General features: G+C 42.9%; 1 protein-coding gene across 14 annotated transcripts in view; it reads right to left on the bottom strand.

Annotated features, from left to right (window-relative positions):
• AIG1 (androgen induced 1) overlaps positions 1-18,364 on the bottom strand; it is a 319,775-nt gene that overhangs the window by 106,520 nt on the left and 194,891 nt on the right. For 9 of the 14 annotated variants that reach the window (XR_009263368.1, XM_058735496.1, XM_058735499.1 and 6 more), the window contains one exon: positions 17,791-17,906. The exons of the other annotated variants lie outside the window; for them this stretch is intronic. Coding sequence is in view for 8 of the 9 variants with exons in the window: in XM_058735496.1 (XP_058591479.1) it covers positions 17,791-17,906 (116 nt within the window). In the remaining variant the exon portion in view is untranslated. The remainder of the gene's footprint in view (positions 1-17,790; positions 17,907-18,364) is intronic. 14 annotated transcript variants of the gene reach the window in all.

Below are 18,364 nucleotides of genomic sequence, written 5' to 3'. Positions count from 1 at the left end.
AGCGACTACTTAAAGGGTAGAGGGATTCTTTTTGGGGTGACAGAAATGTTCTGGAATTAATAATAGTGATGGTTGAACAACTTCATGAATTGTCTTAAAACCACTGGATTGTATGTAAATTATATGCCTACAAAAATCCAACAATAGGTGTAGATGAAACAAGTTTGGCAATATATTGATAATTATTGCAGTTAGGTGATGGGTAGTAGGGGTTTGTTGTATCATTCCCTCTTAAAACAACAAAACAAGCAAGCCAAAAAACCCCTTCCATGTTACTCACCTTCCTCCTTGCATTTAGATAATGTCATGTCACAAAGAAAATAGAAGCCCAGAGATAACCACTCACTCAGCTTGTTGTCACCAAACCTTAATGTTTGCTTACAGCCTCTTCTTATTCACTCACCCCTGTGTTTGACACACGCTTTGAGCCAAATGTTTTGCTAGGAGGTGGGGATACTGCAATGAACACAAGAGGCATAGCCCCCACACTCAGGACTTCGCCAGCTGGAGGAAAGCCAGGCAATAGATTGAGTAGTGAGGGAAGGACATGTGTGAATGTCTTGAGGCAAGAGAGAGCCCAGTGTGTCTGAGGATGGAAAGAAGTCAAGTGTGACTGAAGGATAGAGGGTGAGCAGGCAAGGGAAGCAGACGAGGTGGTGCAGGTAGGCAGGGGTGAGGTCAGACAGGGCCTTTGAGGCCACTAAAGAGTTTAAGTAATCAAAGCCTCTTCAGATGCTGTCACTTCTTCAAGAGCAGTTCTTTTAAGTTTATTTTGAGAGAGAGAGAGAGAGAGAGAGAGAGAGAGTAAGTTGGGGGAGGGGCAGAAGAGGGAGAGAGAGAATCCCAAGGAGGCTGTGCGCTGTGCTGACAGCCTGCTGATGTGGGGCTTGATCTCACAAACCATGAGATCATGACCTGAGCCGAAATGAAGAGTTGGATGCTTAACTAACTGAGCCACCCAGGTGCCCCATGGGCAGTTCTTTTTCATCTGTGTAGGCAGGAAATTAAAGTATCAAGAAGAATGGAGAAGTCACTTGTCTTTCCCTCAGCATGAGCAAAGATGTCTCTGCTAAGGATGATAATCGGTGTGCCTGGTTGCCTTCTGTTATTTATTGCCCCAAACAACAGGATGTCATGGTAGGTATGGGGCAGAGGGAGATCATACGGATGATGAACCCAGAACAAGAGGGGTATCTGTCATCAAAGAATGCGATCGCGTGTGGCTCTACTCCTACTGGATGGGATGGGGAATCTGACACTCTGCCTTCTGCAGTGATTCCTATTGCTATTCCTACTCCCTTCTTAAGTGAAGCTCCCTTGAACCTCAAGGCCACCTGTCACGGGTCTTGTTTATAACTGTAGCCCAGCTATACATTTTGCTATTCTGACTGTGCTGTTCCAGCATGCCTCTGGTCAGACGCTGCTGGGTGTACAGACTTGGGTCAATGCCCATTCATGAAGGTTACACCTGGTCCCGTTATCTTATTTCTGAACCCAGCTTGTTGAGACTTGGAAGAATATTTCCAAAGACTGCGAGAATAAGATGTCAGAGCTTCACCCCCACAGAAGTGAAGGAAATTGTACATGACATGGAGGAGAAGTGGTGCCATCCTATTCTGGATGTCAAACAGGAGGTACCGCCGCTTAGTGTCCTCTCTGGAGAATAGAACTGAGCTCCTTGAAGTTAGCTGAGGTTCTCTGAAAATGAGAGGTTCTTAGACTGAGAAGCTCTTTGTAGCCATCCTTCTTTGGCATGAAATCATGGCATTCGTGAGAAGGCCTCTAATGCAACCATAAGATGTGAAGCTTATAGTGGTAAGGGCCTAGATGCCAACCCAATGTGCATTGCGTGGCTGGTGGTATTACCAAGGAGCCCGGTGGTACTGACTTCAGGACACAGATGTCACAGCTCTGGAGCCAACTGCAATGAAAATTAAGGTTACCACTCCTTTGAGTGCAATTATGGTGTCAGGCTACAACTTTAACCTACCAGCAGGTGTGGATTAGCAGGTAGAGTGCCAGTGAGTTTGGCCTGTGTGTTTGCCATTGCAAATACTTTTAAATGAACTGCTGGCAGATACACAGTTTTCTGTACGAGTCCGTCCACAAGTACAGGTTTGCCCTGACAGAGGTATACATCTTCTGTTAGACTTGTCTACCTGGAGTATGTCTTTTTAAAAAGACACTTCTCCTAGTCTGACAGGAAGGCAAATAGCACTGTTCAGCACTGTCCTCATTAACTGTTTCTTTATAATACATTTTCTGAAATTCTGTATGTACATTGGGTTTAAAGTTTACACATTCGGTTGGGCATTCTGTGTGACATGGGGAAGCTAAGGGTAATGTGGTTATGGAAGGGACTTGGCCTGATGTGAGGGCTTTGGCTGGCTGACAATTTCATGTGAGCTATTCACTCCTCTGGGGCTTGATTAGATCTGAACAGAGTACTAATGGCAATTCCTAGATATCTCTAGAGGCTGGCAAGACTTTATGAATGAACTGTCACTTCTTTCTTGCAGTCTTCCAGCAGTCTTCCAGCAGAGCTAGGAAACACAGCTAATCCAAGCCTTTGGACTCCATTTTATTTCTCATCCAATGTTTTTTCAGCAGAAAAGCACAAGGTTTAAACTACTCACTATAGTGGCAAAACAATTTGTGTATTTGTACCTGTTAATTTATGCACTGTCTTAATTTATGTAAGATTTTGGTACGTATTTCTCAGCTTTTAAGGCTAACTTACACGTCTTATTTTTCTATTTCCATGTGAGAATATCACAGCCCAAGGATACGTCATGGCATAAGGAAAAATAAAAGTGCTACCAAAAAGAAAAAGAAAAAAAAAAACCAACCCAAACAGGACAAAACAAACAAGGGTTTTAAAGTAGGAGGGTTGACATGATCAGATTTGCATTTTAAAACACTCTGGCCAAGAGGTGGAGGGTGGACGGGAGACAGCATGAGAAAGTGAGCCAAGAGGGTATGAGCATGAGTGGGACAAGACCAACAGGGGCTGCCGAGGAGAACGAGGAGGAGGGTGCCAGAGAGAGCCTGGTATCATGGGAAGTGGGCAGACCAACCAATCAACCAACCAACCAAAGAAACATGCACAAAACAGGTCAAAGAAGTACGTCGTACAGAGGTGAAATTAAAGTAGTTCTGGTGGGAAGACGAAAGATAGGATTTAGTTCGTCCTGATTGGAAGAGGGCAAAATGTGGCCTGCTCCAAGTGCACTGGACTTCTTTGACTATGATTTTCCCTCTCTTACTTCCAGACCATCTCCTTTCTCTGCCTTGGGCACTTTTATCCCACTTTTACTGGACCTGCATCTGGCTAACACTTACCCTCAAGGACCAGCTTATATGTCACTTCTTTCAGAGGCCTAACCCATGACCCTGTAAGTCTGGGTTAGGGAATGTTCCTCTAAGCTTTCAGAGCCTCCTGTATTTCCACTGTTATAAACAGCCTTCATCAACTGTAGGGTAATTGCTTTTTTATTTTTCTGTATCCTTCAATAGACCGTCGGTTCCTTGAGGGTCGGGCTGAAGCTTAATATATTGTTTACCCTCTGCACCTAGCACAATGCTGGACACATGCCAGGGACACAATAAACGCTTGTTTGAGAGAGTTAATGAACCTTGTCCTGAGTCAACATTGATGTAGACCTTTCAGATTAAGGAAAAATTAAATATGATAATAGCCAGCTAGTTCTTTCTCTTTGAAAATTACTAGGGAAATGGGTCTACTTACATGTATAAGGTCAAAGTTTCTCATGGTTATTTTAGACCAAGTTTCTCTTGCCATTTCCATTAGATCTCAAACAAAAGGTCATTTTGGCTGTAAATTTCTTTTCACTCTTGCGGAATAAACTCAAATCTAGTACAGATATCTCCTCATCTGAAGTGTTTATTTTCAATCAATTTTTATTTTGTGCCTCTGGGGAGACCAGCAATGTTGGGTGTTGTGGGAAACACATGCCTGGGAACTCTTTTTTCTCCTGGTTATTGCAGGCTGTGGAAATCATCTGCTGAAGGTGACACTGGGCAGGGCTGAGGGTCACTGTGAGGATGTTCACATCATCCCCTCCTGCCACCACCAGAGGATATGTTCTGAACCTTCAAAATGCTCCCATAGTCCCTTAGACACTGAGAAGGTTCACCTCCAGGAAATGAAGAGGCTATAATTTGGCTAATAAATGAATCTTTCCTCTACTTGAAATGTTTTTATTGCCTGAACTGGGTTACCTCCCATATAGGATGTCACTCTGGCAAGGAGTGCAGTCTGTGTGGTTTTTTCTACAAGTCTATCAGTGTCAGTTGGCTATTTACATGAATCAGGCTGGTGGGAGAAAAGCCACGCTGAAATTCAGTATTAGATAAATCGGTGGTAGGAATATTGTAAACCACTTTATATAGCTACCACTGAGCTAAGTGTAAGGTAGGTGTGTGTGTATGTATATATATATATATAATTTAAGTTTTCCCTACTTTATGTGCTTGCATTTAAAACTCAGACACTGTCACAATTTCTCTTATTAAACAATCTATCTTAAGAATATTTCCTGACATTTTGATTGATGTGATGTCTGAAGGAAGTGTGTTTGTATTAACCCTGAGAAAACTGTAGACAGGGAAGCTCTCTTTATTTTCCTTAAGACCAGTTCAACTACAGATCTATCTCTTGCTCTAGATAGTGAAGGGAGGGGATCTGGGGTGCAGACTTTGAAAAAAATTAACCAAATAACCTCATAACTACAACTGTTTTTTAACTCATTAGATGGAAATGAGCAGGGCGCTAAAGCAGTGTGTAGCATGGAGAAGCTGAACCAAGTCTTGGGAATCAGAGAAGGCTTCCCTAAGACATAGTTCAGCAGAGACCTACAAAATGAGTAGGATTTAGGATGAATAATTGTGGGGACGTGACTTGTGGGGATTGAGTGGAGGTATGAAGAAGGTGAAAGTTTTAACTTAGAAGAAACTTAGATTGCCCTTGACTATCAATGTGGCTGGAGCTAGCAAATGAAGAGGGCAGAGGAGGAGGAAGAGGTGGGAGAGGTCAGTGGGGTCACATAATGCAGGTCCCCTAAGCCATGAAAAGGAACTTTGGATTTATTCCTAGAAGCAATGGGAAGTCATCCATACTTTCTGAACAAGGGAGTGACATGGTCATGTGTGTTTTTATTTTAATGTTTATTTATTTATTTTGAGAGAGAGAGAGAGAGAGAGAGAGAGAGAGAGAGAGAATGCCAAGCAGGCTCCACACTGTCAGTGCAGAGCCTGATGCAGGGCGTGATCTCATGAACCACGAGATCATGACCTGGGCCAAAATCAAGAGTCAGATGCTTATGGAACCAGAAAAGACCCCGAAGAACCAAAGCAATCTTGAAAAAGAAAACCAAAGCAGGAGGCATCACAATCCCGAACTTCAAGCTGTATTACAAAGCTGTAATCATCAAGACAGTATGGTACTGGCACAAGAAACAGACACTCAGATCAATGGAACAGAATAGAGAACCTAGAAATGGACCCACAAACGTATGGCCAACTAATCTTTGACAAAGCAGGAAAGAATATTCAGTGGAATAAAGACAGTCTCTTCTGCAAGTGGTGCTGGGAAAACTGGACAGTGGCATGCAGAAAAATGAACCTGGACCACTTTCTTACACCAGACACAAAAATAAACTCAAAATGGATGAAAGACCTAAATGTTAGGCAGGAAGCCATCAAAATCCTCAAGGAGAAAGCAGGAAAAAACCTCTTTGATCTTGGCCGCAGCAACTTCTTACTCAACACATCTCCAGAGGAAAGGGAAGCAAAAGCAAAAATGAACTACTGGGACCTCATCAATATAAAAAGCTTCTGCACAGCGAGGGAAACAATTAGCAAAACTAAAAGGCAACTGACAGAATGGGAGAAGATATTTGCAAATGACACATCCGATAAAGGGATATCCAAAATCTATAAAAAACTTATCAAACTCAACACACAAAAAACAAATAATCCAGTGAAAAATGAGGAAAAGAAATGAATAGACACTTCTCCAAAGAAGACATCCAGATGGCCAACCAACACATGAAAAAATGCTCAGCATCACTTATCATCAGAGAAATACAAATTAAAACCACAATAAGATGCCACCTCACACCTGTCAGAATGGCTAATATTAACAACTCAGGCAACAACGCATCTTGGCGAGGATGCAGAGAAAGAGGATCTCTTTTGCACTGCTGGTGGGAATGCAAACTGGTGCAGCCACTCTGGAAAACAGTATGGAGGTTCCTCAAAAAACTGAAAATAGAACTACCCTAAGACCCAGCAATTGCACTACTAGATATTTATCCAAGGGATACAGGTATGCTGTTTCGAAGGGGCACATGCACCCCAATATTTATAGCAGCACTATTGACAATAGCCAAAGTATGGAAAGAGCCCAAATGTCCACTGATGGATGAATGGATAAAAAAGATGTGGTATATATATACAATGGAGTATTACTCAGCAATTAAAAAAATAATAAAATCTTGCCATTTCAACTACTGGATGGAACTAGAGGATATTATGCTAAGTGAAATTAGAGAAAGACAAATATCATATGACTTCACTCATATGAGGACTTGAAGACACAGAACAGAATAACATAAGGGAAGGGAAGCAAAAATAAAAGCTATATTAAAGCAGGGAGGGGAACAAACCATAAGAGACCCTTAAATATGGAGAACAGAGGGTTGCTGGAGGGGTTGTGGAAGGGGGGTGGGCTAAATGGGTAAGGGGCATTAAGGAATCTACTCCTGAAATCATCATTGCACTATATGCTAACTAATTTGGATGTAAATTTACAAAAATTTAAAAATAATTAAAAAAAAAAAGGTCACATGCTTAACCAACTGAGCCACCCTGGTGCCTCGTCATGTGTGCTTTTTTTATAAAAAAATTTTTTAATGTTTATTTTTGAGAGAGAGAGAGACAGAGCACAAGTGGGAGAGGGGGAGAGAGAGAGAGAGAGAGAGAGAATCCAAAGCAAGCTCCAGGCTCTGAACTGTCAGCACTGAGCCTGATGCGGGTCTCAAATCCATGAACTGTGAGATCATGACCTGAGCCGAAGTCGGACGCTCAACTGACTGAGTCACCCCGGTGCCCCTCGTCATGTATGTTTTTAAAGGATCACCCAAGGATCCTGTGGGTAGACTAGGGAATGCCAGTTCTGTGCAGTGGTTCAGGAGAGAGATGACGGAAGCTGGGACCATGGTATTGACAGTGGAGAGGGAGCAAAGTGCAAAGATTCTAGAAGTTTCCTGGAGGCCTAGAAGCCAGAACTTGTTGAATGACTATCTGTAAAAGACCTCAGAAGCTGGGTTGTGGGTGTCTCATAGATTTCTGGCACAAAAACTTGGGTGGAGGGCAATGCCCAGGGAACACAGGTTTGGGGTGCAGTTGGGAAAGTGAGTACTGCATGAGCCTGGTGTGGAATTGCAAGCATGAGGAGCTTATGAGTAGGTATCAGAAGAGAGTTCTGAGCTGGGGATCCTAGATGGAAGAAATCACAAACACGGAGTGGATGGGTTTACTTAGGGACAGTAGGGAGTAAGAAGAAGAGGACCTCGGTTAAGAAGGTAGATCTCAGGTTGAGTATTCTTATCACAATAAAATTTGAAAGTTAATAAATAAAAGAAGAAGACCGACCGCTGAGCTCCAAAGAACTCCAGCACTGGGGTTTGGGTGGAGTGGCGGGAGGAGCCTGCAGATGCTGCTGCGAGGGATCATTTTGAGAACTGGAAGGAAAACTGGGAGACTGTTACATCATCCAAGTCTGAGAAGAGAGTAACTCAAGAAGGGACATAACTGAGTATCAGAACTGCTGAAATATCAACGGAGAAGAGATCTATGAAGCACTCGAATAATTTAGCAAAATAGAAGTCACTGGTGACGTCGACCAAGGCTTTGCTAAAGTAATGCAGCTTAACTCCCTTTGGAGTGGGCTAATAATGATACATAAATAATAAGTGATAAGTGATAAATAATGAAAAATAAATAAAAAGCACACAATCTCCTCTGGCTTTACAGACACTAAAGATTAATACTACTTTAATCACCACAACAGCCCTATGAGGCAGGTACTCTTATTACACCATTCTGTAGGTGAGGAAACAAAGGCACAGAGAGGTTGAGTGTCTTGCCCAAAGTCATATGGTAGAAGCAGGATCCAAGCTCAGGCAATTCAGGTCACAAATCCATTTTCTTAGTGGCTAGCCTGCCCTGGCTGTTAAGTGTGTAAAGAGGACTAGAGACTGTAGACAACTCTTCAGAGAAGCTTGGCTGTGAATAGGGAGTCCGTCCAGTAGCTAGATGTAAAAGGGGGTGGTCCCAGAAGGGTAATTTATGTTTAAGATAGGACATGGATGGAGAGAGTTCCAGTATTCATTAGAAGAACCTGTCAGGGGGCGCCTGGGTGGCTCAGTGGGTTAAGTGTCCGACTTCAGCTTAAGTCATAATCTCACAGTTTGGGAGTTTGAGCCCCACGTCGGGCTCTGTGCTGACAGCTCAGAGCCTAGAGCCTGCTTCAGATTCTGTGGCTCCCTCTCTTTCTGCCCCCGCCCCCACTTGTGCTCTGTCTCTCTCTCAAAAATAAACATTAAAAAAAGAAAAAGAAAAAAAAAAAGAAGGACCTGTCAGTGGGACTGAAGTTGCAGGAGAATGAAATGAGGATGGATGAAGAGCTGGAGGGGGGAGGAGCCAGAGCACAGAGGGATGGTCACCTGTTGGAAGTTGTAGAAATTCTTCCCCTATTGTCACAGGAGGCAAGAAGAGAGTGAGTACAGTAAGGAAGTCTGAGGGAAGAAATGCCTTTCTTGCATTCAGTCTCTGTGAAAGGCAAGGTTGGGCCATTTTCTGAGAGAGGACTGGGGAATGTGAGGTGGGGTAGAGGGAGGGGGGCAGAGCTGGTAGAAGAAATGCAAAGTAAAACTGCGAAGTAATATCGAGGACACAAGAGGCATCAAACTGGTGATTCCAGAAAACTACAGGGAAAAGAAACAGTTGTGTTGGTATAGCTGCAGTGCTGGGAAGTATGGGTAGGGTCATAATCACATAGAAAATGATTTTTGGGCAGGGGGCATGCTTAACAGCATATGGGGAATTCGAGTTCTTTATGTGCTCCCAGCAAGTCTGAGAACCAGCTGTTGGGGGTAGGAGAAGACGAAACTCAGAATAATAAATACTGGGAACTGAGATGAATTATACACACAAGCTTCTTCTGTCCAGATGCAGATCTAAGAAACTGATTCACTCAACACCCAAGTGAGCACTCCGAGGGGCTGAGTGCAAGCCCTACTCTCAGTTGGCAAGGCCTCCATTGTCCAGATAGACTTCTCCTTAGAAGACGAGAGAAAAACTCCTCTCAACAACGTGTTTGTAAAAACAAGCAGACCAGAATAATGGGAAAGCAATGACATTCTCCGCTCTCAGGGGAAAAGCAGAGCTTGGGAAACAACTTATGGTACGAACCATAAGAAATGTTCAGAAAGCCCTTTAGCATTCTTAATAGGTTGTAAGGGGACACAAAACCCATGAAGCAGGACCATACTCCATAAGAAGACCAGAGGATACAATGACAATAAAGGGTGGTGGGGAAGAGAGAGAGAAAGAAATAGGACTTTCCCATACACTCCTCAGACATTCTGGATTTTTGTGGTGGGAGGAAGGAAAGATGTGATCATTTCCCGAGGGCCCCATGTGCTTGTTGATCCCTATAGCAATTCTGTGGTGCAGGCATTACTCCCATTTTAAAGGTGGTAAAAGGAGGCTAAGAGAGGATAAGTGATTTTCCCAAAGCAAGGGAAGAGGGAAACTGAACAAAAGACGGTTTGACTTTAAGGAGCTGGACTTCCAGCTCCCAGAATGGGCACCACAGGTTAATGAGGGAAGAAACACACAGAAAGCGGCTGGGTTTAGGCTATTTTAGGTCCAAGTATTCTTTTTTTTTATTATATGAAAATTATTGTCAAATTAGTTTCCATACAACACCCAGTGCTCATCCCAAAAGATGCCCTCTTCAATGCCCATCACCTACCCCGAGTATTCTTAGTGTATAAATAGAACAGCAACAATGGCTACTGTACTAAGGGCCAATTATATGGCAGGCATTTTTCCGACTCTCAGAGCAATCCTGCCTACGTATCATCACCCTCTTTTTTTTCAGATGGGGAAACTGAGGCCCATAGAGACTAAGCGATTTGCCCAGGTATGTGGGTTTTCTACTGCTGCTATAACACATTACTACAAACTTTGTAGCGAAAGCAACACATGTTTATCTTACAATTCTGTAGGTTAGCAATCTTAACACAGGTCTCACAAGGCCATAATCAAGACGCAGGCAGGGCTGTGTCCTTTTCTGGATCCATTGCCTTGACTTCTAGCTGCTAGAGGTGGCCCACATTCTTTGGATCCTGGTCCCTTTCCTCTATCTTCAAAGCTGGTAGGATTATTTGGGTCTTTTTCCTGTAATATCCATCTGACTGTTTTCCCACAGTCTTGCCCCTCTCTAAACACAGCAGGAAAACCAGATTTGGGCCCACTTGGATAATCTCCCCACCTCAAGGTCTTTAATGTAATCACATCTGCAAAATCCTTTTTTTTTCACGTTGAGGTGGTATATTCACAAATTCTGGAGATTAGGATGTGGACATTTCTGGGGCCATTATTCTGCACATCACATCAAGTTAAAAAAGTATTGAAGGGCTGAGCCCAGAATTTAATTTAGATTTGGTCTAAATTAAGTAGGGAATCCTACTGGCTCTATCTTCAGAATATATCCAGAATCCTCTAGTTCTCCCACTGCCATTTCTACTAACTTGGTCCAAGCCATGCCATTGCCTACTAGAGGGGATTACTTCTACAGCCTCGTAATCGTTCTCCTGCTCCATCCTTGCCCCCAGTCCATTCTTAACATAGTAGCCAAAGTGATCCTTTAAAAATGTCTCAGATCAGGGCATCTGGGTGGCTCAGTTGGTTGAGCATCCAACTTCGGCTCAGGTCATGATCTCGTGGTTCGTGAGTTCGAGCCCCGCATCGGGCTCTGTGCTGACAGCTCAGAGCCTGGAGCCTGCTTCGGAGTCTCTGTCCCCCTCTCTCTCCGCCCCACCCCTGCTTGTGCTCTGTCTCCCTCTGTCTTTCAAAAATGAATGAACATAAAAACATTTTTAAAAAGCGTCTCAGATCATGTCAGTTTTCTGTTCAAAAGCTTCCAGTAACTCTTAATTTCCGTCTGAATTAAGGACACGGTCCTTACATGGCTTACGAGGCCTACATAATCCTCCCTCCATTCCAGGGGTCTCCAGTGACTCTTCCCTCACCTTGCTCCAACACACTGGCCTTTTGCCTGCATTGACACACCAGGATTATTGCCGGAGCCATAAGTGGGAAGGGGCTCTGCATTTTTGCAGAAGGGGCTCTGCCTCCTCCCCCAGTACCCTGAAGTAGAATGGGAGGGCATAGCCTGGTTCTGGGATGCTTCTTTGTTAGCTGGGGATCTGGAGGGGAAGTGGGAGGAGGATGAACATCTGCTGACTTCACTGCTCATGGCTGTGCAAGTGGTTTCCCTTTTCCCTCTGGTAATACCAACTTCCTACTCATAAATGCTGTGAGGCTGATGGTCAGATACTCACTTTTGCATGGGGTACTCATGCATGTTTGTAAGGGCTTCTCCACTGCACAAATTCTGTATGTGGGGGATGGACTGGCTTCTATTCATGGTAGTATATTCCAGTTTCTTGCTGCTTGGAAACCCTTGTCCAGGGTCTGGCCTTCTTGGGTGGGCCCAGTGCCCTCTCTCAGTGTCAAACCAGATCCACAAGAAACTCACCCATCTTTGCCACATGCAATGATATGACCTATGAGGTCATATGCTATACAGAGACAGCTCTATAGCTGTCTCTCCCTCCACCCTGCCATATCCCTCCAATGCTCTTCCTTGCTCAGGCAGGAGACAAAGGAAAGTTAACAAGTCTGCTTTCCAAGTGAGATTCCTGTCTCACACCTGGTATTTACCAGGGATTCTCTTAGAACCTCTTACACTTGGCTTTGGTGAGTGTGGGGAGGCACTTCTTTCCCCAGTGGCTCCTCTGGACCCCAAACTTGAGGCTGTAAAGACACCCTCCTTCTCCCAAGCCAGGTTGAGGAAGGAAGGTGGGGAAGATGAGCACAGAAAAGAATGTGGATGGCTTTGGTGATGCGTAAGGGAACAGAGTGCTTGGGCTTATGAGAGCATAAGATCCAAGAAAGGCACCTCTCTTCAGAATGCCAAGTACTTGCTCCTTATTTTTTCAGCACCTTACTCTTTCTTACTCCTCATACTCTACTGCCAGGAAATCAGGAAAACTTCCACACATTATGACATCAGGATACGCAGTTATGATGGAGCGAAAGGTTCCAGTTGAACAGAGGAAAACGTCATCTGCTAGTTAGAGAACAACTACATGTTGGCCAGATTGGCTTAATTGGTGAAGAAGCATCCAATTAAGTAGGGGAACTTTAAATTTCACTTTAGTAGGGGTCTAAAATTTCACTTTAAAATTTTTTAAATTAAATTAAAAATTTTTAACTATTTTTGTAGAAATTATCTTTTAAAGTTTATTTATTTTGAGAGAGAGAGAGAATGAGAGAGAGAATGAGGGGGGGGGGAGGGACAGAGAGAGAGAGAGAGAGAATGCCAAGCAGGCTCTGCACTGTCAGAGCATAGCCTAGGGTGGGGCTTAAACTCACGAACCATAAAATTTCACTCATTCATGGCTAAAAATTATTTTTAAGACTCTTATTTTTTATTTAAAAAAATTTTTAATGTTTATTTTTGAGAGAGAGGGAGAGAGACAGAACACTAGTGGGGGAGGGGCAGAGAGAGAGGGAGACACAGAATCCCAAGCAGGCTCCAGGCTCTGAGCTGTCAGCACAGAGCCCGATGTGGGGCCTGAACCCACAAACCCCAAGATCATGACCTGAGCCAAAGTCAGACGCTTAACTGAGACACCCAGACGCCCCTCCAATTGGAGTACACTCTTATTTTTAGTATTTTTTCCCTCTGTTTTAAAAAGCAATGCTTGTTGTGGTACCTGGGGGGGGCTCTGTCAGTTGAGCATTCAACTCTTGATTTTGGCTCAGGTCATGATCCCAGGATCATGGGATTGAGCCCTGCATTGGATTCTATGCCAAGTGTGGAGCCTGCTTAAGATGCTCTCTCTTTCTTCCTCTGTCCCTCTCCCCTGCTTGTGCTCTCACTCCCTCTCTACATAAACAAACAAACAAACAATAAAAAGTAAAAAACATTTGTCTCCAGCACTTACTTGAGGAAATAAAGAAAAGTTTCAATAAGAAAACAAAAAATAATCTGCAGTTGCATAGCTGAGGGATATCAGTTTGGTGGAGATAGAACTCTGATTTAGGGCAGCTTAAGATTATATCATAAAAGAAAGATTTTACTTTGTTTTGTTTTCTGTTTTGAGAACTGCACAATGGACCCATCTGGGGTAATGAGATTTGGAATATGAAATTTATCAAAAACCAGTAGAGCCCAGAGACAACAGAAATCTTTGTTCTGCTTTAAATAAGTTCACCGTAGTGATAAGAAATGTCTACCCATAAGAAGAAACTCCTAGGACTTATTTTCTCTCCTTCTGTGATGCCTCCTTGCTCTTGACCATGCCTTGAATTTAGTGTTAACATGTGTTATGCATGGGCGCTGAGATCTCATGTGGACTCTACTGAATGAGAACCACGATGGGAGGGGGGAATGGACAGGGGCTGGAAGAAGCCTTCTCAGGCCAAAGAAGACCCCTTGCTGAAACGTTGGGATATACATTTCCTAGATTTGGGGTAGTTTCCTCTTCCTATGTCCTTCAGATTTTAAAGCACAGCAGTGAGCAGCACCAGTACTCCAGGGAGACAAAGATGTGAGGTGGTGTGGGGCCACAGCCAAGGAAAAGACTGGTACCAGGAGTCCTGCATCAGGTGGAGTAAGGATGTCTTCTCTTACAGAATTTGTTAACTAGAGGGTGACCACAGTCAATATTCCATGATCTTAAAGCTCTCTGTTTTACTCAGTCCCCCGTTAAGATTTCCTTATAGTCCTTCTAAACTTAAAAAGCAAAAAAAAAAAAAGATATTTTCATATATGTTAGGGCTATTTTGGTTTTTTAAAGTGAAGAGTGTGTGAGTGAGCGAGAAAGAGTAAAAGGAAAAGAAAGGGCTTATAGCATTGTAACTAAAAGTCTCAAACCCTTGATAAGAAAACACTATGTGCTCTGATACTATTTACTGTTCTCAGAACAGCAAATATAGAAATACTAATATTAACACCACCACTACTACTACCAACAATAATAGAAAATATAGAAATTTTTTACTGTGTACCAGGCATTGTTCCATGGCTTCTACATGTAACTCAGTCCTCACAACTGCCCTGTGAGGTCCTTAACCCTATTTTATATCTGAGTAAGTGAGAGCTCAGATATAAAGTGAAGGGCTCAGAATTCTAACCTAGGAAGTGGCCTTAACTATTAGACATGCTGCTTCCGATATATTGCTTCGAGACAAAACCAAAACTATAACATGCACTTAATCTGTTCACCCACAGACGCACTCTTCATCCAGAAGAAGGCAGTGGAGAGCATGGTGAACTGTACAGACTGCAGCCACACTCCAGCTCTGGCAACAATAAGAATAAGTGGCTTTTCCTTGGGCAAATGATATACTTTCTAAGCTCATATAATCTCTAAACTAAGATTAGTTTCCTTATCTGTGTAATAGGTCAGAGAATACCTATCTCAAAAGGTTATTTGAGGAACTAAATAACATAATATTTGAAAAGCACTTGGTACCGAAGTCAAAAGAATGGTAGTCATTACACTCGCTGACAATTACTGTTGCATTAGAAACCAAGAAGACCTCTGTGTTGTATTCTGCATAAGCTAATATGGGTCATCTCATTTTTTAGGGGAAATCCCCCAACTACGGTGCAGAGAATGTGTGGGGGGATGATGATGGAGGCGAGGTGTGCAGAGAAGGAGTTAACAGCCCACCATAAGTGTATAGGGAGATGCTTGTGTCCTAGGCACCTGGGTAAGTGGAGAGAAGTATGGTGGGGGCAGAAGAAGACAGGGAAGGAGTCCAGGATGACTTCTGATGCTCAGCTTAGGAGGACTGAGGGAGGCTGGGAAATGGAGCCACTCAGGGTGGCAGCTCAGTGGGCTCCAGTCTCTGAGGGAAAGCTCCCATATCCCTTGCTTTCTCTACTTTGGCTATCCAAATCTAGGAATAGAACAAATTCACATGGGGGAGGGAGACGTGTGAGAATGGACAGCAAGCGAGAATCAGAGCAGAGCACGGACAGCCTGGCCAGCAGCCGCAGAGGTCCAGGTTCAGCTCTACCGTGCAGACGACTGCAGGGGAGATCTATGTGTTTTATAATTAGCACATGATAAGAGGAATGCTTTCTTCCATTTTGGCACAAGGTTCTGGAATGTACAGTCACAATCCTGGTATGCTATCAAAAGATTTTGTATCCTGAACCTTCTACTATTGTGTCACTGGTATGGCGGCTTGTGGGATAGTCTGGTAGGAAGCAAAAACCAGTACCTTTTTGATAACAGTGAAAATCCTTGGATTTATATCCTACGACATGATGTTAGGGGCATTGTTTAGCACTTGGCATAGCTCTGAATACCGAGGGCAGAAGACCAAAGGAAAAAGTCTACTTTGAAAGCTCTCTCAGAACATATCTTAGGGAATTTGCTGGTTAATGCAAATACATGTCCAAACAAGTACTGGTTTACGTAGGGAGTACACAGAGCTGGCAAGCGTCACTTGGCATGAAGAGCGTGAGTAATGCTTCATTTTAATGAGGGATCTTGGGGGTCTATAATGAAGGGTATGTGGTATTTCCCATGTGTCTCTTTGAAACGTGCACTGAATGTACGCACAGTGGAAGAAAAGCCATCGGAAAGTATATATTTCCCGAAACCTCTGGGGCTCTATAAGATTCAGATAATTAAAAAGAAACTTTGCTAACATTTATTCATTTTTGAGAGACAGAGCATGAATGGGGGAGGGGCAGAGAGAGAGGGAGACATAGAACCTGAAGTAGGCTCCAGGTTCTGAGCTGTGAGCACAGAGCCCCATGTTGGGCTGGAACCCGCAAACTGTGAGATCATGACCTGAACCAAAGTTGGACACTCAACCGACTGAGCCACCCAGGTGCTCCCAGATTCAGATAATTTAATTGCATACAAATGAATTCACAGAAATACATTCAGAGATCTCAGAATAAAAATCTTCTCTTCCCAGAGGTAAGCATATATGAGTACACCGTAATGAGATTATATTTGGGAAGGCTAAGGGGGTTTTTGATTCTTAATGATTTTTGATTTTTAAATGAACGTATCCTTAGAATAATCCATGCTTCCCTACATGACTCTTCTGAAAGATAAGAGTCATTTAAATATCAAGTTAATACATATAAAGTACATATATTTAGTTTTAAGACATAATTTCAGTCACACTTCACCTGTGAGCCCTGATCATCTGGATCTGGATTTTTCTGTCAGAGAAAATCAATACTTAACACTTAACCTAGAAACAAAAGATCTAGGAAGTGACTAGGAAAACAAACATTCCCCAGTCTTTGACAAGTCAATGAAATGGCAGATGGAGTGAATGTTATTGCATGTTTGTCCTGGGGTCTATTGTCTGGATGTCCCCTTAGATCCAGCCACCAGGTAGGACTTCCTAGAAACAAATTCCCCTTCTGGTCAGATCTGGGGCGTTATGTGGTCATTCATGCAAAGTATGTGAAGCACTGTACTGACCTTTATTTTGTATTTCTGAGTTGGCTGGAGCAAAACGCTCCATGGTTGCCTGGGCCTCCCAAAGTGCTCAGGGATTTTGGAGGGATTAAGTACAGTTCTGGGGTGTTTGGGAGAACTTGTTCAGTCCTTCAGGCTTAAAGGAGAGGATGGTGACCCAGAACTCAGGAAGAGAGTCCCAAGAGGCAGAAATGCTGGCAGGAGGGACCTCTTCTGTGTACACTAATATATCAAAGAGGACTTGGAATTCTAAAGAGAAGTGAGAAATTCTCTGTCTTAAAAGGAATAATTTTGAAACATTAAAACATGATAAGAACTGAAATTAATGTGAAGTAAACTTAACAGGCAACTGTACTGTTATCAGATTAATGTGGCACCACCCACTTGGGACCTATTCGTGCCCCAGAGGCCAAGTGGAGATTTCTTGTGATTTATTTATCCCAATTTGAAAAAACAAAACCCTTCAATGCATGCTATGTATAATCACTAATTGCAAGACAGGTTCTAAACTGACTCAGGAAAATGTCCATTTTCCCTCGTTTCCTCTGAAGTTTAAGGTCACTCCTCTAAAGAGGCCATTTCTTCTGTTCTCATTTGCATTTGCTCACCAACAACAGCAACAAAAAAAAAATCCCAAGCAAAAAGCCCTTAAGCAATAAAATCGCTGTCCAAGAAAAACATTTAGTTTGAAAAAGAGTTGAAAAATGTAGCCTTGGAAGAACCATTGCTTACATGGGATTGTTCAACAAATTCCTGTTGTGTGAGGTTTGGCATATACTTTCTAAAAATATAAGCATCTGGGGAAATGAGACAAAGCCCAGGTCCTGGACCAAATGAGGCACGCAGTGTGAATCTGTTAGTGATTATATCCATAATGAAATATGTGCCCAAATTTAGCAGTGCAAAATCTAATACAATACGAAAGCCCAGCAGGCACTGTCCTTACCATAATATATAGCCAACAGAGAAGGTACATATGGCGGCAAGTCCGCTGTTCCTGCTGGGATACGCATGGTGTGATGTCCTCATCTCGATTAATATAAAGGGCAAAACTGTTGTGTGCTGAAAAAGAACAGAGAACAGGTGACACAGATTCTTATCATCGCCCCTCAATAGTTGTTTTGTCTCTAGTAGGAGAATGGATAGTGCAAATTCCTAGCAAAAGCACCACATCAGACAGCAGCTGGGTATGGCTCACCTAAGAGGCAGGAGGGACGGGAAAGCAAGTGGTGCATTGATCACTCCATTGGCATTTTTCTCCTGTGTTTGAATTTTTAAAATTTTATTTTATTATGATTGTTATAGGAAATTTCAATAATATTGAAGGATGTATTAGAACATAAGAAAGGAATAAAAATAACTACTTTAGTATTTTGGTAGATGTCCTTTTTTGCCCTCTCCTTGTTCATATTATTTATACATAGTTAACATTGTACTGTACACACACTCTTGTTTTGGACTGTAGCATGAGAATTTTTGATATGCCACTTTAGAAATCCTCCTAGAATATCAACCTTGAC

This window comes from Neofelis nebulosa, chromosome 6 (genome assembly GCF_028018385.1).
Source record: "Neofelis nebulosa isolate mNeoNeb1 chromosome 6, mNeoNeb1.pri, whole genome shotgun sequence".
Lineage (NCBI taxonomy): Eukaryota > Metazoa > Chordata > Mammalia > Carnivora > Felidae > Neofelis > Neofelis nebulosa.
This window is presented reverse-complemented; position numbering and strand designations above follow the sequence as displayed.